This window comes from Pinus tabuliformis, chromosome 2_1, assembly GCF_031772625.1.
Source record: "Pinus tabuliformis cultivar Carrire ecotype Pingquan chromosome 2_1, CPIR1, whole genome shotgun sequence".
Classification (NCBI taxonomy): domain Eukaryota; kingdom Viridiplantae; phylum Streptophyta; class Pinopsida; order Pinales; family Pinaceae; genus Pinus; species Pinus tabuliformis.
Window position 1 is genome coordinate 513,774,232 of NC_142299.1, and position 22,232 is coordinate 513,796,463.

The window sequence follows — 22,232 nt, forward strand, 5'->3', positions numbered from 1 at the left end:
TTTAGCTCTTCATCTTTCTTTCCTGACCATCCACCTCAGTTAAAGGCATCAATACTGTCTCCTACCTTGCCCTAAAGAACCCCCTGCAGAAACTGTGTCCAATCCCCGCACCCAAAATTGCCCTCTCCTAGTCCTCAATTTGCCACCAAAAACCCAAAAACCCCAAAATCAATCTTTTAATCAGTTTACTAGCCTAATATCAGTGTTACTTTGTTGGTCATCTCATCCCATTGAAGATTTACCGAGATTGACCGGAGAGAGCCTTCTCCTGCCCCGTAGGGCTAGCTACGAGGCTGAATGGTTTGATGTAGCCTTGAGGTTTGCCTTTCTCAGCCTGAGGTGAAATTTCAAGCGCTAACAGGGTCCGCATGATTCTATGAACACATATGTTGGGGAAGATGAGGCTATGGAAAATAAAGATGAGACCACCCTTACCTCTCTGAAGGATATCACTCCTGATGACTCGCCTTTTGAAAACCTTGAGGAAGGTGATCCCATGGGCTCTTTGGAAAATGACATTGGAGATTATTTCCGCATTAGGAGAAATGGGAAATTGTTGGCCATCAATTTGATTGTGCTCCAATTTATGACATCGACAAGGAGGATGAGGATGAGATTGGTCTTCCCTTGCCCTCAGGCGCTATTTATGATGACATACCCATTGATACCCTTGGGAAGGAAATTTATTATTTTCCCTTGCATAAAGAAGGACAATATTTGATGGAAGTGATTGATTCTCCTTTTAATGAAAGCCCAATCTTTGATGCTTATAATGAGGAAAGCAACGAGGCTCTCACTTGTCCACCTTATGATTATGTATTTAAATCACTTGAGCCTTTAGGTTGCGGGGAAGGAAAACCTGTTGAAAATGACACTTCAACCTCCCCTTTGCCTCTCCCTCTTGTTCATCACCTTGAGTCTTCCTCAAGGAAGTCCCTCATCCCTTTTGGTATCACCTCGAGTGACCATGCCCCTTTTTTAATACGGTGTTAAGGAGGAACCCTTCATTGAATATACTTTATCCCCTTTGACCCATCCTCAAGATTATGATCACTTCGCAATCTCCCCTCCCTGTTGTGACCATCAGATTGAGAGACCTATTTGTTGCATTCCTTCTTTCTCTCACCCTTCGTTCCCCTCTCATCACAACCATGTGACATCCTTAAAGCATGATATTACAAGCAGTGATTGCGATGAGGATTTCTCGAGAGTAATCATTCATTCCTTCATTTTGTACCTAGAAGGGGAGCCTTGGACCTCTAGAATGACCAAATCATGTTTTCCCGCCTCCCGCCCACCTCATCCGCCATGTGATTATGTCCACATTCGATTTGGGGGTTGCTACATCAGTGATCATACTGGCAGGCATATGTATATTGATGTGATGATATGTTGGTTGCACTAGCTTTATGATTACACTTAGTATTAACATTACTATATGCATGTTAGGGTAGGATGCATTGCATGATGATTTTTGCATTAGAACTAACCGCATGTGATGTTTTTCATGATATATTAGATTGCATAATTTTTTTTTTGCATATTTTGTTGGTTTAAGAGCTAACATTAAGCATGGGTGATCATCAGACATCATGAAAAACATGTTGCCCTGTGGCTTTGATATTTGACATGTTCAGATAACAGGTCTATGGTGACCAAGAGATTGTTGGAGTTCTCGTGACCTCCCATTCGAGCAACCTCGTCCACTTCTTAGAGAGATCACATCCCAGTTGGAGCTAGATGTTACTGACCACTTTTTGGGTGATATCCCTAAGAGAATTGTTTCTCCATGATGAGCCTCAGCGGACAGCCAACAACCCCTTGATGCCTCCTACTAGCTCGTTGCGCCATTTCTCTGCCACTTGAGCTAGCCATGTGGTCCCTCACCCACCTGTATTGATTGTATGTTTGTAGGTGGGCGTCCTGAATCTAAAGCTATGTCTTGTCATTTGGTAATGGAGTATTGGATTTACTTATCATGGATACTTCTGGGTATGGATTGATGGGGGGATATGGTGGAAATAGTGGGCTTAGTTTGTGATCTTGTCCCCTTGATCTCTTTTGGTTGTTACCCTTGGATCTTAGTCCCATGGGATCTCCTTTATTGACCATTTGGTTCTAGGGTGGTACTACTTGGGAAACCCCGACTTTGGGTGTGTGGTCCTGCTCCTTTACCCGCACATATTACTCCCTTTCCACTCACTATACCCCCATTCATCTTTTCTCCCACCTGGGTCCACATTTCCATTTTGGGTCCACATAGGGCCAACATCCCTATCCCCTTGCCCCCACCTTGGGTTAAGCCTAGAATGATGCCCCAGAGGTTGAAGAAATTAAAAGAAAAGGTGAAAGGCATAATTGGCCACATTTAACAAGAAATTATACCACAAAATGCAAAAGATGGCAAGGACAAAATAATCAGCACCTGGGCAAAAGCCAATGCATGAGCTCTACCCCAATCCATGGCCACCACCCTGGATCCATAAGCCCCAGATGAGCCTCCTTTATCATTCAGGAACCCATGATTGTCCCAACCCCCTAGAAGGCAATGAACCACCCTACCTAAAAGGGGGTAATCACTGCTATATCTTACATATCACGCTCTTGTCCTTTGAGCCCCGAGAAGTTAATTAAAGAAATTCATAAAAGGCAAAAGGTATATAAAGAAGGGGAAAAAATCAAGGTCGAGGCACCTCATGTACCACGATTTCTCCCACTTACCCATTGCATACTAGGTGTGGGCTTCCCCTTATCTAGCTACCCCTATGCCCCACTATGTGGCCTAGGATTGCTCCTCTCATTCCCTATTCCATTCCACTTATTTGTCACTTTCCATCCCCATTAGAGGGATGCATCTTGGACATACTATCCCCTTTAAGGGTTGAAACTATCTAATAAGGTACTTGGCTAACCCCTTTTGGAGGTTGGAGACACTAGCAATGTCAAAGTCCACTAAGGAAGGGCATGCCATTATGAAGTGCCCACTTTGTTATTTATGATTTGTAAGCTCATTTACCCGATTATTTTAATGACTAGTTGTACTGGAAGCCTAGGGGACGCATTCAATCTTATGCAGGATTATAGGTGGTTTCCATTTGGCTCATCTCCCTATATGGGATCCTAACACTAGAGGTCTACATTCGCACATGCAAGGTGTGCATAGAGGGCCATTGGCCTCCACAGCAGCAGACACCACTCCACGGATCTTCATGGATGCTCAGAGACTACTAGCGATCCACTTTTGGGATGATGGTGATACGCTTGGTACATTATGCCCAGCAGGCCCCCACATGAGCCCCACACTCTTGGCAAGTGTCCTAGGACTTGTACGATGTCATGGCAGCATTCATTTCACAACTCGGACCCTTGCAGAGGATCTACATGCATCTCCAATTCATATGCAAACCCATGGTGTCATCTATGTGCCCTCAGATCCACTGGGAGCACCACAAGTCTACTACTTGGAGAACAAGGGGCCACCCCATTGTCCATCATATTCTGAGGAATTTATTCCTCAATATGGCACTTTTGGATATTATTATGCCTTTGGAGGGCCCTATGACATGTACGAATTATTATTTGGCCCCTTGTGAGGCTTATTTTTACACTTGTGAGCTAGTTTGGTGGGCTTGTCACCAATAGGGGTTTTATTTGCACATTATTTTATCATTAGGGGCTAATGTAGGCCCATAGCCTAATTCAAACTCCTTAGGAGGCTATACATTGATGTTAGATACATTCATTTGTATCATCACTTGATTTGGGATCTCTCTAATCAAAGAGAACTTCGCACTTTTTCCTTGGAGGATATTTTCAGGAGATGGATGAATTTTGATGTATGGATTTGGGCTATTTATCTTGTCTTGGAGCTTTTTCTTGTGAACGAAATGTTGGTGGGATAAACTCTATAACATTGTAAGTGAATGTTGATGTTATTATTCTTGTTGCTGCATACTGCGAAAATTAGGGTAGTTGCTACATAATCGAAATGTGGAATTGAGCATGCTTTAGCTAATTTAATGTATGGGTCAATGTTATATGAATGAAATGTCTTAGAGATTATTTGTCTCGATAAGCTTGCATCATTTTCTTTTTAAGTATAAATGCTTGAAGATCACTTTTTTTCCTTTCTTTCAACATCGGATGAAGTTGACCTTTTGGGCCTCCTTGATCAAGAAACCAAGTTCTTACTCATCATCATCCTTGACTCCATATCCCCAAGTGAATTAGTCATTGGTCCCTGTTGACCTCTACTGGTCAACTTCCCATGCAGTACACCCTCTTTTCTTGGCAGAAAGGGGTAGCACCTGAACGACATGTCCGTGCCAGCCTACAGTCATCAACAGCTTGATCATTTCAATTGTAAACCTAGTCTGCATGTATGAATTGTAAATAATCTAAGCAGATCAGAGTCATGTATGTAAAATTGCCTAGGTGGACCTAACTTTCTATGATAATCTATGTCCCGAGAAGGTTTTTCGTCTCACCGGAAGGTGTTACTCTCTTGGAATGCTGTGAGATCATTTCATTTTCTGCATATGTTATTTTCAGCCATTAATAATAGCTTTTCGTAGAGTATTGTGAGCACAGGTATCTTGTTCACTTGCTGGGGTTTGGGTGCTGTTAGGGTTTCTAAAGTAATGGCAGGTATCTCCATTACTGTTTGAGATCTAGCAGCATTTTTGCCCTCTTTGTTGACGGTTGTTTTGAGCTGTGCAGAAAACATTTTCTGAAGGAAATTTGTGGGCGTTCGGGGAAGTTCTCGGCTGAACCAGCCAACTCTCGCAAGCATTTTTTTTGCTGAGCCCAGTTGGACTTGATCCTGGGTCTATCATTCGATTTATTTTTCTAAGTTTGCATGAGAGATTTTCTGAAGTTCTTCACAGTGACAATCTGAAATTTCTGTTCTTTAAAATGTTTTCCGTGCTTATTGCTGAATCTGGCTGTTAAGGGGCCAAATCTGTAAATTAATTAGCGGATCTAGGGTTTTAATTTTTGCTTTATGCAGTTTTTTATTAGGGTTTTTTTTTTTTTTGGTTTCATTTTAGCACATTCATCTTTTTGAAGTTTTCTTTTTAATCGCTGGATATCGTTTTGGTCATGTGATTTAGCCGATGATAGATGGTTGCATTCCATGGTCCATGTTCCTATATCATTTAACAAGTAATCGTTTCTACATCAATCTCTTAAGGCACTGGTCAGTTAAATTAATCAAATATCTCGTGTCTCCCAACCAACTAGTTGACAGTTGGTCTCATCATCTCACAGGGACTACCCCCCTTAGCCGCGGGAGACAGGCTTAAACGGAGGGATCGGGGATCAGAGTGACAGCCCCCGGTCTGAGCGTTGTCGTGTCAATCCGCGCGACAACAGTCCCTTAACGGGGTGATCATTTTAACTCTCTTTTTACCATTTTCCCCTTTTTCCCCAGGTCTACCCCCATTAGGTCACCTAGGGCATCAATTTCCTGGGAGTTGATCCTTATAGGCCACTGCGCTGGTGGGTCCCCTTCCTCTCCTCCAAATTTGAGGCAATTCTAACAGTGGAATCTTTGGGAATCCCAAGCCGTAGCTCTAGGATCGAATTTTGCCTAGGCATCCCCAAGGCTAGACCTCAATAGGATTAATTCAACCTTTTGAAGTAAATATTCTTGTTTGGTCCTTTCCCCTCACCTTGTCCAAGATAGAGACATCATTGGTTGTTTGATTCCATCCTCGACCCTAGGCTGGGTCCACTTGGCCCATTGTGGTCCCACTTCTCAATAAAGATTATTTTTCAAGGACCATTCGGGAATCCATGTTTCCCAAGGATTATAGGGATTGAGAACCTTGTTTATAAGCCTATCCTTGCTCCCTCAACCCTCTAATCCTCACCCCTGGTAGACCAAGTCCCTTGCTTAACGAGCAAACAAGTTCCATTCTTCACTCTGTTGATTTATGGTAGCATCGGATCTGCTCTAGCCATGAAAATTGGTGGAGAGGCTAAAGCACATAAGATCTCCAAGACCTAGAAATGGTTTGGGGAAATTCCACCCGGTTGGAGAGATATTAAAATAATTAATATTTTTAATGGAGTTCCTAAGTCTAAACTTAGGAAAATTAAAATATTAATGGGTATTAATATAAAACTGGGTGAGAATGTTCTAAATGACATGGATCAAGCCAAATCTAATCTTAGCCGTTGATTAGGGACTTAATCTCGGTCGTTGAAGACTCAACAGGAAAAGTATAAGAAGAGGCTTGAGGGTCAGTTGGAGATACACCAAATTGATCAGTCAATTCGATTTTTTGGAGCAGGGTTTGTTGAGAGAATCGAGCTAGTGATCTGTTGCAGCGAGGGGCAGTTCGGCACGAGGCCGAGAATACATAACAGAGAGGCAGAGATAGTGCCAGAGAGACAGCGCAGAGCCTGGAGAGGCTGACACAAAGGCAGCTAGGTGCTACGTAGAGGTAGCTGGGAACCACACAGAAGCTGTAGAGGCCAGCGTTGGTGATGCAGAGGGTTTGAGGGCTGACGTAGAGGCTTCAGTAGCTGTGCAGAGGCTAGCAGAACTTATGCAGGGCCAAGAGGCAGCGTTGGGAGAATTTTCGTGGGGCATACTGGGTGCTGGTGAGCTGGGAAGGGTGACGCAGAGCAACAAAGAATCTTGGAGCAACTATCGCTGTCGAGCTAAGGAGTTGCAATTGTTGATGTGGGATCGTTCATCCGGTGATTGATTAGTCGGAATATCTGTCTCCGAGGAGAGGTATTACTGTCGAGGGCATTCTCTGTTGGGTGAGCCATATCTGGCACCCTAGATGTATTCAGAAACTGCATAATGATAAAACTCTCCTATCTGTTGCACTGATTTGCCCGCATTGGGTTTTTCCGGGGATGATTGTCCAAAAATAATGGAGTCCCTTGTGTGGTTGTCTCAGTTATTTCAGTTGCTGATCTCTATATGAGTTAACGCTACATTTGTGTTTATTTCAGTATTTATATATTTATAAATAACTTGTTAATGGAATGAACAAGTAGGAGAAATTAAACCAGATAATGCAGTAGGGATTTCTAATGTGTTAGACTTAGAAATTTCAACACACTCCATCCTCCGGAAAGGGTTTTCAGGGTCACTTCTCACCTATTCATTGACATATACTTTACAAGTGATCCCTACACTACTGGGTCCCATCAGTGAAAGTCCGTAAAAAGCAGGGAGACTTAGTTGTGGTGACAATGGGATAAGCCTCCACCGTTGCCCTTAACCTAGCAGTTGCCCTCTTACGAACCCCTTTAGGTCCCTTCTGGTTTGAGTGGTAACAGGCCTAACCCACAGGGATTTGAACATTGAATCTCATGTTTTTACATATTACTTCATAACAAGGCAATCACCAATTGAGCTACACCTTGCAGATCTTAATGGCATATGTTATCCATTTTTAGTTTTCTAATTTAATGGTGAACTTTATTAAATGTTTTTCTGGCTTGTTGATTTTTTTAGAATTCCATTGTTGCCAAATTTGAACATGAACATGAACTAGGGGACTTAGGTTGACAATGTCATATGTAATAGGGAATTTTCAAGATGATTGGTAGTAGACTATGCATTATAGGAGATTCCTAATAGATATTCACTTATAAGCTGAACTGTTTTGCTTGGCATTCAATAAATGGTGAGCACATTCAGTGGACTTCATATTAGTTTTAGCGCGCACTTTTATAATGAGAAGTTAATAATAACAATGTACATTGATTGCAAAATGCATACAATTTTTCATACCTGTTGTAAAGGAAGACCGTGGTCGCCAGGAAGAGTACGTACAGACATGTCAAGAGAAGAACTCACTGCCGATTCAAAGCTTAAGATTTGAGCCAACACTGGTGTATCATCTATTGTATCATCTTTAAATTTCAACAGTAGATTCCGACTTACTCCATAATATGATTTGATCTGCACAGTCCACCGACAGAAAATTATATATAATACTGCTAAGAGCAGAAAAATGATGAAAATCTTAACAATCAATTTTCATTTGTTTGGGATAGAAATGATTACTATGCACACAATCTAAGCAGAATAAATAAAACTGATAAAACATGTCAGAGAGAATTTGCCCTGTGCTAAAACAGATTAAAGCGCCACAATATAATTCATTCTTTGCTCGTAGAAGACATGCGATAAACACGTCAACTCACTGATGTTACAGATAATCATGATATCCATTGACAAGAATTTCTCTACAATGCTAAAGGGATACAGACTGAATTATGATGTTAAGCCCCTGTATAACAATTCAATGTAAAACGGAGATATTATTAAATTTAATATACAGCCACATAACACATTAAATCAAGTACCAAAACCTCATTAAATGAAAGCCATACTACAGGTCTATTATACATAATAAGTTGTAATATTGATTAAGAAGGCGGATGTGGTTGTGCTTCCTCATTTATTGCATGTCATATCAATGTTGCAAACATCCCCATTTTATTGCAAAAAAATTGCAAAATTGCGATTTTTTGGCCTCGCTGATGTTTGCCCATTTTTACCAATATTTTCTCAATATTTTTGGTTTTCCGGACCCTTGCTGATTTTATCCCGCTGTCAATGTTTGCAACATTGCATCATGTTACTTATTAATATAGCAGGTTGTACAACTATTAATAATGGGCTAACCTCCCCTTAAATAGTATGCTGCCTTGCAAGTATTGCAGTAGGCTGACCTTTCATTATTGTAGCCAACCTGCATTACTACAAGGAAAACCTCAAAAACCATGCACACAGACTAACTACTTTAGAAGATGATGCTGGCCACGTTTCCCATATTCACACGATTGTCTTTATTATATGTGGACTTACAGTATAATGCAAAAAATGTGCAAATCCCCCTAAAAATAAAGCCCAGTGAGTTATCTCAATCAGTTCAAATGGACTGTGTCAAGGTGGAGTTCTCTGTAAGGTTTCCAGTTTTAGACTTGCAGATGTTCGAGTCCGGCTGAGTCCTGCTGGCTTACCAGCTGCTATTGTGGCTGGTGGTTGAGCTGTCCTTCATCCAGATAATCTAGGGAAGAGGGGGGATCCCACTGTTGAAGAATCTCGGGCAATTTAGGTTAATAAGATTCTTCTTCAGATGATAACTACTTGTGAGGTACTTTTTACTTTTTCTTATTAGCACAATCTTCTCTTGTTATTATTAGAGTGTGTTTACTTATTTCATCAAATAGTTACCAAAACAAAAGAGACAAGAACGCAAGATGTTGGCTCTCTGCCAGGGCTAAAACCTCTCACTCTTTGAGAGGAAAACCCGCACAAATTCTTCTTATAGAAATTCCAATTGACGAATACCAAGACCATGACCCTTGACCTATTAAGCCAATCCAAGACCAAGACACCAATCCTCTTATTTGTCACTGCTGAGATCATCATCATTGCTGCAACACTGAGGTCATCACTACTGCACCACCGAGATCTTCATTATTGCTGCAATATCAAGGCCATCACTGAGATCATTACTGTTGCAACACTGCTGCACCTTCATAGAGATCTTTTATCATAACAACGAGATCTTATACTGAGATCATGACCTTCCATCAAGATCATGATTATGTCTATATGATTACTTCTATGCCGAGATTACAACTGTATTTAGAATGTACGCTGAGACAGAGAGTCACTCTGGTATCACCAATATCCTCATCATGTGACTGTGTCTAGAGAGTATGCTCAGCATGTATTACTGAGAGATCTTCATCACACATGCCAAGACTATGACTGCGTCTTAGTATGCCGAGACAGTGCTCATTAAGACTGTGAGGAGGCCGAAACATCACCTCTGTGTTACCCATCTGAAAAACACAGAGTTCCTTCTCCATCCGAAAAACTGAACTACTGTACTCATCCAAAATTTCTGAACCACTGTACTTATCCAAGATTTCAGAGGCTCCGATTTATGTCTTTCTGTAATGCGGATCTCACATGCCTATATATGGTGGTTAGTCATGCATATAAGCCGACATGAGAGAGGGAAACATTGTGTTTCCTTATTTGAGCCGACATGACTGCTTTTTACATTGTTTGGAGTCTGACTTCTTCAAGAGGGATTGTGCTTGTCTTTGGAGGGCTGTTAGACATTTCTATAGACTTGTATAGAGGCTCAAGAAGAGCTTTTTCATACATGATATTGATTCTTTGACTTATAAATCCTAAGTCTCTCGATGAGAGCCATTAACAAATAAACTTCCTGCTCATGAAACCCATGCAGCAAGGCATAACAAATAATTTTATTTCTTATATTTCATCATTTACAAAGATCATGTCATTATGAAGACCGAACCTAGTTACACTTTCTTCAACACCCACAAGATTTTCTTTAAAAATAATCCCCATAATAAATGCTGTAAATATTCCTCATAGATGCAACCAATGTCCATTTTAAATACAACAAAATTTTTTTAATAGAGACAGCAATGCTCTCTCTTAATTATTTCAGCTTTTGCAATTACACGTTGTATCATACCTAGCAGACCCGTTGACCTATTTATGGTCATTCATTGGACATTACTGAAATAAAATTATCTGTATCTTATCTTATTCCTTGTTGCTCTTGCTCATCTATAATGCGATACAAATACAAGGTACACATATAGAATCTAGATATTGTGCTTAATATAGTGGGTGTTGTTGCTCCACAAGGGGTAATTACCACCGAAGGTACCCTCAAAAGGGTATTGTGTTGCTGTTTTGCATGAGCTCTCCTGCTCATATTCTCTAGACTTAGACAGCTCTTTAGTTTCTCCTTCAGAGATGTGATTGTGCTTGCTCAGCCATGGTGTATCAAATCTCTTCCCTCACACCTCAGATGACAAATTGCACTTATGGATGGTACATCATGTTTCACTTGATATTCCATGCATTGGTTTGATCCCTGTTACCAATGTTGCACTAAGTAGGGATGTTTTTTGGAAGTGAAGTGTCTATTATATATATATATATATATATATATATATATATTTTGCATTTATATTAAAAAAAAAAATCCAAAATACCAAATTAGTTGTAGAAAACATGAAAACACGCATATTTGTAAATAAATCAAGATAGATATGGCATCCATTGTGCATCAATCATTAATTGTTCGAGCATCAACCATCTAGAATCTAGATTGCGCTCCTTTTGTCTAGCCTTTGCGTCTACTTTGACTTTCTAGGGATATTAGTCAACATTGCCCAATTTTGATCAAATGGCTTAATCCAAACCTTATAGTATGGTAGAGAAATCTTAACATGCCTGATCAATGATTTTGACTTGAGTGAAAAATACATTTTTGCTAAGGCCATGACAAAGGAGTTCAACAATCAACACCACCAACACTGGGGTACATATAGGGCTTGGTGCTCTTGATATAATGCCAATCACATACTCTCATACATGATATAATCTAATGAAATGCCACAATCCCATTGATCCTGAAATCCTAAAAACTTTTGAGTTTGCTGAATTTTGAATGGGATATGAAATTATATTTTCTCCTTATGAAGTTTGATGAGGTTGGAACCTGTTGTCACTCAAATTGTACACCAGAATGCGACAACGCTTAGGGTAGAGGCTGTCACTCTAATCCCGACCCTCTCTGTTTGATTTGTCTCCCTAAAGCAAGCTAAGGGGGCTAGTCCTTGTTACCCACTACCTGTGGGTAGTATGCATAGGAGAATTTTTTCTCCTGGATGGTCCTCGATTGACAACTAGCAGCCCCTTGCAACCACCAAATAGCTCGATGTGCCATTATCTTCGCCACTTGAGGCAACCATGTAGTCCCTCACCCATCTATTATGATCCTGTGTATGAAGGTGGGCCTCCTGACCCCAAAGGTATTGGTTTTCATTGGTATATTTGAGTAATTTTCTTTACTTATCATGGACACTTTTGGGCATGGATTGGTGGGGGGATTCGGCAGAAAGAGTAGGCTAGGTCTGTACTCATCTCCTTTGCCCGATTTTGTGGTTAGCCTTGTATCCTAGACCCGTAGGATCTCCTTTATTGGCCATTAGCTTCAGGGTTGGCACTACATGGGAAATCTCTATTTTGGTTGTGTGGTCTTGCTTCTCGACACCATATATATCACTCCCCTCTGCTCATTTTAACCCCATTCATCTCTTTTCCCATTTGGGTCCACATGTGGTTAGCCTTCCCCTCCCCTTGTCCACACCTTGGGTTGGGCCTGGAACGATACCTTGGAGGTTGATGCAGCTAAAAAGAAAGGAAAAAGCATAATTTGACCACTTTCAATAGGAAATGTACCACAAAATGCAAAAGATGGTCGGGACATACAAATCTAGCATGTGGGCAAAAGCCAAACATGAGCTCTACCCCTTATTTATGGTTATCAACTTGGTTCTTATGGGCCTTAGATGAGTCCCCTCCACATTAAGGAACCCATGATTGTCCCAACCGTTGGTGGGCAATGAAATGCTCCACCTTAAAAGGGGCTATATCAAAATTTGCTCCCACCTACACTCATATACCCAAGTGTGGGATTCCCTCATCATGGCTACCCTTGTACCATGACAAGTGGCCTGGAGCATTCCCTTGATCCCCACTCTATTCCATCACTATATCGCATGCCACCCACCACCTGATGGATGTACCATAAACATGTCACCCCCTTCAAAGGCTGAAACCACCTAATAGGGTCCTTCGTTAACCCCCTTATTGAGCTCGGAGACACTTGTACATGCCAAAGCCCACTATGGAAGGACATGCCACTATGAAGTGCCCCATTGATTCCATGATTTGTAATCTCTTTTACTTGATTATTCTAATGATTTGTTGTATTGGAGGGCAAGGGGATGCATTGGATCTTAAGCAGGATTGTAGGTGGGTCTCTATTTGGGGTTTGGTCTCTCTATATGGAGTCCAAGCCCTTCAGAGGGCCACATTGGCACTTGTAGGGTGAGTGTTGATGTTGATTTGGGGTAGCATTGGATGTGCTCTAGCCATGAAAATTGGTGGAGAGGCTAAAGCACATGAGATCTCTAAGACCCAGAAATGGTTTGGGCAGATTCTACCCGATTAAGGAGATATTAAAATAATTAATATTTTTAATGGAGTTCCTAAGTCTAAACATAGGAAAAATAAAATATTAATGGGTGTTAATATAAAACTGGGTTAGAAGGTTGTAAAGGACATGGATCAAACCAAATCTAATCTTATCCATTGATTAGAGATGTAATCTCGGCCGTTGAAGACTCAATAGAAAAAGTATAAGAGGAGGCTTGAGGGTCAGTTGGAGAATACACCAGAGTGATTAGTCATTCGATTTTCTAGAGTGGGGTTTACTAAGAGAAATCGAATCAGTGATCCGAGTTGCAACGAGGGGCAATGAGTACTAGGCAAAGAGGCAGAGATAGTGTCGGAAGACCATCGCAGAGACAGAGAGGCAGATGTAGAGCCAGAGGGAGCCACATAGAGGCTAGCAGGGACTGCGTAGAGGCCAGAAGGGCCTGCATCATCCACGCAAAGGCTGCAGGAGTGACACAAAGGGTCAGAGAGGCTGCGCAAAGACTCAGAGGGCTGAGCAAAGGGTTTCAGGCTGACACAGTGCTTTAGATTGTGCTGGAGAGGGTTTCGTGGGGCAGACTTTCATAATATCTTCTTCTGAAGAGAGGTATTACTGCCAGATTTTGTATCTTTGTCGGGTGAGCCAGTTTGGCACCTAGTGTACTCAGAAAAGCTACTTAATAATAAAAACCCTCAGAATTGCTGCACCGGTTTTCCCAAGTTGGGTTTTCTGGTGACGATTGTCCAAAAATAACGGTGTCCCTTGTGTGTTTGTCTATTCTTTAATTTGATGATCTGTAGATGGTTGAGACTGTACTTGTGTTTATTTTCAATATTTATATGGTTATATAATTTGCTAAGTAATTAAACAAGTAGGTGAAATAAACCAGATAGTGCAGGAAGAATTTATAATGGGTAAGACTTGGAAATATCAACATGGTATCAGAGCGAGGTTATAGATCACAGGACAGCTGAAGGTGGCAACTGAATCAGAGAATTTGTAGTAGAAACAGCTGTCCCGAGTGACAGAAGTTGTTCCTAGGCAGAAAGCAGTAGATAAGGGTTGACGTAGAGGGCCTGCGTCATCAGTTTGAGCCAAAGAGAGGCCAGTGCAGAGGCAGAAGAAGGTAGAAGAGGCTCACGAAGAGCCACACAGAGACCGGGAGCGTTGACGCAGTTGACCAAGGGAGCAAATCAGCCTTCCCAAGATTGCACAGAGCCTAGAGGCTCAGTTCTTTAGTCGCTGGGGCATAGGAAGTTGTGGGAAGATTGCGGGGAGTGAAGCTGGTGGGGTGTTGTTGCTGCTGAGACAGAACAATACCTAACGGGGCAAAACCAAGGTAGAGGGAGTCGCTACCTAGGTGGATTTCTAGCCAAGAAATCCATATCAGTGTTGCAGGTGCATAGGAGATCGGAGAGGTGCGACTCGACAGTTGGCAGGCGGATTTCCAGGAGGGAAATTGAGACTCAGAGGGAGTCTAGTAGAGAACTTCTAGGAGGGAAATAGCAACTCAGAAGGAGTCGAAGAGAGAACTTCCAGAAGGGAAGTAGAGACTCAGAGGAGTCAAAAGGAAGCGCAGAGAGATGACCATGAATGGACTGAGAGATCAATGTTGATTTGGGGTAGCATCGAATGTGCTCTAGCCACGAATTGGTGGAGAGGCTAAGGCACATGAGATCTCCAATACTCAAAAAGAGTTTGGGCAAATTCTAAACAGTTTGGGAGATATTAAAATAATTAATATTTTTAATGGAGTCCCTAAGTCTAAACTTAGGAAAATAAAATATTAATGTGAATTAATATAAAACTGTGTTAGAATGGTCCAAAAGGCATGGATCAAGCCAGATCTAATCTTAGCCATTGATTAGGGACTTAATCTCGACCGTTAATACACCAACGAGAAAATTATAAGAGGAGGCTTGAGGGTCACTTGGAGAACACACCAAGAGATCAAGATTTCGACTTTCTGGGGCTGGGTTTGTTGAGAAAGTTAAGAGAGTGATTAGAGTTGCAACTGAGGGGCAGTGAATACAAAAGCAGAGAGGCAGAGATAGCACTGAGAGGATCAGAGTAGTAACCGAAGAGAGGAACGCAGAAGCAACCAAGGGTTCATGTAGAGCCAGCTAGGAGCTGCGCAGTGCCTCAGAGGGCCACCGTGGGTGACGCAGAGGGCCAGATGACTGATGCACTGCCTCCAGAGGTTGACGCAGGCCAACCTAGAGTGATGCTGGGCTAACGCTGGGCTAAAGAGAGGCTGACGCAGTCCCTAGAGGTTGACGCTGAGGTTTCGTGAGGAAGATTGGAGCTATGAACCTGCCAGAGTGTTTATCCGGGGTTTCAGCCGAAATATCTACTTCCGAGTAGATAGGTACTACTGTCGAGATTCTTCTCTATTGGGTGAGCCAGATTTGGCACCCAATTTGTATTTTGAAACTGCTTAATAAATCAAACCCTCAGATAGTTGCACCGGTTTTCTCGCATTGGGTTTTTCCGGGGACATTAGTCCAAAAACAACAGTGTCACTTGTGTGCTTGTTTTTGTTTCCTTTAGTTGATGATCTGTAATGTGTTGAGCATGTACTTGTCTTTATTTCCAGTATTTACATGGTAAATAACTTGTTAACTAATAGAACAAGTAGTTAGGAATAAATCAGTAAAGTACATGAAGGGTTTCTAACAGCTAGACTTAGAAATTTCGACATGATATCAGAGGATGGTTGCAGATCATAGGAGAACTGAGGACATCAGTCGAGCAGAGCAACAGCAGTAGAAAACAGTTGTCCTGAGTGACAAAAGTTGTTCCTAATAGAGTAGCAGCAAGGAAGGGGTGACGCAGTGCCTGCATCATCAAGATTGAGCCAGGAAGAGGCAACGCAAAGGCTGAGGGAGGCAAAGGCAGGCTCACGCAGAGCCTAGGAGGGCTGACGCAGTGGGTTGAGGAAGCTGAATTTCCGGTGTCGGGATTACGCAGAGCCTAGGAGCTCTAACCTTCAGTTTGCTGGGGTTTAGGGGGCTATGGGTAAGTTGCAGAGTGGAGCACGTGGGGTACTATAGTCAGAACAATACCTAACAGGGCAAGGCCAAGGAGCAGGGAGTTGCTATCGAGGATTTCTAGCCGAGAAATCCGGATCAGTGGTGCCGCTGCACTAGCGATCGGAGTGGGGGCATCTCGACATTGGCAAAAGGGTTTCCAGGAGGGAAATCGAGGCTCAGAGGGAGTCACACCAAGAACTTCCAGGAGGGAAGTAGAGGAGCAGTGAGATGGCAGTGGATGGGGTAAGAGACCAGGACACACTGGACGGAGCCTCAAACTTTGTAGTCTAGAAGGCCAGAATCTTATCCGTTCTAGACAGGAATCGTGTCAAGCACTTCGCCCTAAGGACGATATCAATCCCAGTTGACCCAACTAATAACGACAAGTACGAGGAGGCAATCACGAGGCCCAAGAGCATCATTCTTGACGAGGTCAAGGACCATGTAGTACCACATATTGCCAAAAAGGAAATGTCAAATGAGATGTGGGAGGCCCTAAAGAAATTGTACCAGCATACTTCTATGCAGAGAAGGATGTTACTAGAAAATCAACTACGATCATACCAGATGAAGAAGGGAGAACAGATCGACCCATTCCTCGGTCGATTGAAGGAGATCTGAGATCAGCTGACTTCCATAGGGGCAACGCCTGATCCAAAATTGATGGTTAGAACAGCTCTGAACGCAATCTTAGAAGACTGGGAGTTGTTTGTCCAAAAAATACTGGGCAGGGAGACCCTTCTAGATTGGGAGGAAATGTGGGCTACTCTTCTCCAAGAAGAGATCAGAAGGCTGAGCAAGGCGGGAAGTAACGACAAGGGAATCAAAATCAAGGAGAAAGAGGAGGATGTTGCCCTAGCATCTGAGGGAAAGCAGAAGAAATGGAAGAAGAAGGACCTCTCCAAGGTCAAATGCACAATGGGGAGTTGGGTCATTATCCGACCCAGTGTCCAAGGAAGAAGAGCAAGGGAGAGGCCTCTGAGACCAAGGCTGCACCAGCAAGGGCAGAGAAGGAAGTGGAGACAAATGATGATTGTGCCATGAGTGCACACACACCACTTGAGCAGAAGTGGGGAGACATTGAGCCGTAGTTAGATGGACTACAGGCGATGAGGGGCAGGAACCTCAAGGTACCCAGCCTCTTGGATTAGACCTTGCTACAAGAGCCCCGAAGAGGAGTAGCAGTACTGGTGGAGGTCAGTAGAGACGGATGTGGATGGAGCGACAGAGGGAGCTATAGTGCAGGATTCCCAGGACAACGTGAGGCAGCAGTGCGAGAAGCATGGGAGTGTTGCACCAGTCCAAGATGGCACAAAGAGGTGTGCAACAGTGCGATATGCACAGAGTTCTTGTAGCAACGCAGAGGTCAGAGATGAAGCACTTGCCAGTGACAGAGGGAGCTTCAACATCAGGAGTGTTTTTGGCCTGACGGAGATGTCAGAGTTGGGAGATCATTTACTTACTTCTCAGTAACTGAGTTGCAGTGCAGCAGTTAACAGTGGTAGTGCTATGGGCAGCATGATGAGAGGGGTTGCAGTGCAGATGCAGCAGTGGTAGTGGCAGGGCCATGGAAAGCAGCGCAAATGTAGAGGGCGCTGTCGTACAGATGCAACAGTGGTAGTGGCAGGGCCATGGGTAGCAGTACAGGATGCAGCAGTGTAGAGGATGTTGGGCAGCAGGCCTAGCATCAACACATGGACCGATGCCGAATGATCAGGGTGATGCCCAGTGAGGAGTATTACTAGAGCACAATCCTCGCTAAGAGGGAGTGTTGATTTGGGGTAGCATCGGATGTGCTCTAGCCACAAAAATTGGTGGAGAGGCTAAGGCACATAAGATCTCCAATACCCAGAAAGGGTTTGGGAAGATTCTAAACAGTTTGGGAGATATTAAAATAATTAATATTTTTAATGGAGTCCCCAAGTCTAAACTTAGGGAAAATAAAAAATTTGTTGACACCTAATCCTCATGATTGGGTGAATTTATGTAAATAATTAAATTAGAAATGTGAACAGTCATCGGGAGATGAACTGAACAGTCTCTCCCTGTTGTATATAACAAAGACCTACTTGATGGAATAATACACGAATCAGTTTTTGCTTTGTGGAGTTACTGCCTGGCCTGACATGGTATCAGAGCCAGCTCCTTTTTTTAGCCTTTATGTCTTTGTAACTCCTTAGCCTGCTCCTCTGCTCTCAATATAATTCAGTGACTGAGTGCATGTACGCCTGTCTGCCATATTCCATTACGTGCGTTCTGTCTGCCATATTCCATTACGTGCGTTCTGTCTGCCATATTCCATTACCTGCACTCTGTCTGCCATATTCCTTTACCTATGCTCTCTGTCCATAAACGTTTCATAATTTTAGCAACCACCACTTCCACCATGAACAACTGGATTCTATCCTACGAGAAAGCATAGACCTAGAGCCATTCAGTGTTTGATTTATTCTCAAAGTACTTCATAGTACCCTTACAGTTGCCAAGGCGAACCTCGACATGTCCATGGCGGGCAGATCTTTGGCCTTCTCAACCCTTACATATAGATACTGCGTCTGCTCCACAAGATCTAGGTGCTTGTTGAACGCTCGCTCGTTTTGCTCTTCCAGTTTTGCTCCTTGTAAACATTGATACTCTCAATCATTTATTCCCTTGTTACCACCCACTAGCTTAATGTCATGTTGAAGGGGTATTTATGGTACAAATGCCTGCTCTGTATTCCTTGTTACGGTTTTCTCACTCAGTTGCTCTTTTTATGTCTCTGAATTCGCATGAAATGGTCACATTGTAGTTTGCCTGCGATTCGAATCCTTGGATGGGTTCTTTTTAGTACATTTCCGAGCTAGTTTTTGGAATGTAGAGGCAGCTTTTTGGTTTTGATGAGTGTTACTGCATGAGCTTTCATACTTCAATTGATGGAGCTTGAAACCCAAAAGCTTGCACGTAAGGAAACTATTGTTCTCTAAGAGTGCTTTTAAGGTTACTGAGTGGAGCGTTCTAGACATTGCGGAATGCCAGACCTTGGTTTGAGCTGTACATGCATGCTTTCTCTGAGAAGTTAGTGATACATCTACCCCAGCCAATACAAGCTTCATTCCCCAAATGAAACTTCCGGCTGTGTGTCAAGAGGGGTCCAGTGTGGAATCTGAGCGCTAGTAAAAAGCGAGTTTGAGTGTCGCGATGGGTTTCGGGATTCATTCATGTCATTTTGAGCTGATGGTTATTGTTTGGCTGCGATATTTTTTCTATGGATAAACCCCATATTTGTTGGGCGTTCCTTTTGAATGGTGTTAAAATTTAAACTATGACCGTATACCACTTTATATGCGTGTTAGTTTTTATTTTCACATTGCCTTTTATATGATGGACATGGCATATAATGGATTAAAATGTTATATGCGGTTATGATTTTTATGACAATGGTAGTGTTCCTTTCAATGGTCAATGGTATATGAATGGCGTAGCAGAATTCTATTCCTGCTTCGATTTTGGATGGTTTTGAATACACTTTCATATCAAAATCATTTTTTTTAGCAGCGAAAGTAATTTTTTTTACAGAATGCATTCAATCATATCCATGGTGGGAATAGTTCTCACTGGCAAGGAGAACTATCCTGAATGGTCCCAGATGATAAAACACACTGTCATTTTCAATGAATTGTGGAAAGGAGTGTGTGTCGGAGAAGGAGACAATGACCCAGTACAGCCTACCTCAGACAAAGAGCTCGTCATTTGGGAAAACAAGAACAACAAAGCTTATGCATTAATCACAACATTTGTAAATGAAGAGGTGAGTCACCATATTTCTTCATATTCAACTGCCTTTGAAGCCTTACAAAAGCAAAAAGAACTCTGACTCACATTCTGCACTTGAAGTTGTTCAACTCATGATTAAACTCTTCACTCTTGAACTGCAAAATAATGATCCTCTTGCTCTTGCATTTGAAGTAAAGTCTATAATGCATGATATCAAATCTACTAAGGTTGAATTGGATATTCCTCTTATCGCTTTTCTCAAGGCAATTTATCCTACTTACTCCAGTTATCTTGAGTCATTGCAAGCAAATGGAAATCTCAAAGATATAACCTTTGACTCTCTTGTGAAAAAGTTTGATGAAAGAGAGAAAGCTTTTGGAAAGAAGACAACCACTGAATCTTCTGAAGAGACTGTGTGCCTTGCTCATAAAGAAAAAGCATCCCGCTCAAGATTCTACAAGAGGAAGAGGTGGACGAAGAGGAAGAGGAAGATATTTCAGAGGTAGGGGGGTAGACATTCTCAAGGAGAAAAGGCAGATTTGCACTGCATTCCCTGCAAAAGAAATGGATCACATGATGCCTCTACATGCAAGCTACCATGGGACAAAATTGAGCAGAAAAGAAACCAACAGAAAGGTAAAACTGATGATACAGACAAAGGTAAAGCACCTGAATTCGCTCACTATGTTGTGGCACAATGTAACATTGGAGTAAATGAAGATTTATTTAATGCTTCACTTGCTTCTTGGAAAAATGATTGGTTGCTTGATTCAGGAGCAACCTGCCACATGACTCATAGAAAAGATTTTTTTGAAAATTTCACTGACAATGTTGATGGAGCAGTATACTTTGCAGATCAATCAAAAATAAAGCCATCAAGGCTTGGCACAATCAGGCTTAAACTGCCTGGTCTTCCAGACTTTCTTCTGGATCATGTTTTATATCTCCCACATCCGCCAGCAAGGTCACTCCATTCATATGTTTGATGGCAAGCTTGAGGTAAGAAAAGCATCTGACCACTCATTTGTCATGAGGGGAATAGAAGAAGAAAGGCTTCTCAAACTGCAAGGAACCTCTACTCATGCACAACATTTCTCATACAATTCTCATCATGAAGAAGGTAAACTTCCATCAAGTATATTATGGCATGCTAGATTTGGACATTTGAACTATGACAGTCTTTGCTTATTGAAGAAAAATGGTTTTGCTGGTTTGCCTACAATTCCTAGGAAACTTAAGCAATGTGATGCTTGCATTCTAGGAAAGCATAGCAAACAGTGTTTTCATGATTCACATTCAAGAGCACATAAGAAACTTGAACTCATTCATTCAGATTTATGTGCTCCTGTTAGTGTCAGTCTTTCCAGCCTTCCTCCAGTGATCAAATGTGCTCTTACAAAGTGATTTTGAAGTGTCAAGGTCAAATTTTGTCATTTCAAAGAGTTTTCAAGCAAAATTTGGTCACTAGGCATTAGGTCTAGGGTTTGATCTCACTCTTTTCAAAGTTGCCCAAATGCCAATCTATGTCACTATTCAGCTGAGCCTTTCATCATTCAGAGGGTTGTCATCATCATGTCAAGTTCCATAGGGTCATTTTACAGCTTATTCATGCTTCAGTTGCGCCTAGGTAAGGTCATTTCCCTCTCCTAGGGTTTTGAAGGCAATTTCTCTTGGACAGTCAAATCATCGGCAAAACTTGTATCATGATGTTCACACACCTTCCCCTATCCTTAAAGTACCTTACCAAATGCTTCCCATCACTGAGATCCCCCAAATTCCTCATTTTTGCACAAACCCTAGTTTCTAGCTACAACCTGGCAATTTTCTAGGTTGGGCCTGTGTTTTGCCCTTTTGGACCCCTTCCCCTCACTCAATCCCTGAGATTCCACTTTCCCCTGCTTCCTAACATCACTCCCTACTTCCAAAAATTTCCCCAAGAATTTAGAAGCCCCTTATCCCCTTCATTTCGCTTCATTTCGACAAAATTCCTTGTTTCACACATCGGGGCAAGTTTCACTCAAATGATGTTTCAAAGCAATTAAAGATGAATTTTGCAAAACTGAGAGAGGTTTTTGTCCACAACATGCCAAAGAAGAAAAACCTCCTTCACTTTTTGCACAGACGTCATGGTTTTAGATAAATGTCAAAATTACAATCGTCGGATCCAAGGAGTTTGGCCAAGGCACTAAAACGACGGAAAAGGCCCGATCCACTCCAAATTTTGGTCAAAGCCTCTTTCACTGAGCATGGTACTTGATTGGGGACTCCCAGCCCAAATTTCAAGAAATTTGGAGAAAATTTTGTCATTTGTGAATTTTTTGTGCCATAAACAGGTTTTTCCGCTTGACGGGTCTCACCCCACGGGAAAACTCAGCATTTCTGGATTTGTCATGAAAAGTTACAC

The 22,232-nt window shown here is 42.1% G+C and overlaps 1 protein-coding gene across 1 annotated transcript in view; it reads right to left on the minus strand.

Moving 5' to 3' along the window:
• Nucleotides 1–22,232, minus strand: part of LOC149201213 (Gut esterase (DUF1350)) — a 419,478-nt gene that overhangs the window by 74,670 nt on the left and 322,576 nt on the right. Inside the window, exon 9 of the mRNA XM_089402886.1 lies at nucleotides 7,760–7,930. Within this exon, the coding sequence (XP_089259012.1) occupies nucleotides 7,760–7,930 (171 nt within the window). The remainder of the gene's footprint in view (nucleotides 1–7,759; nucleotides 7,931–22,232) is intronic.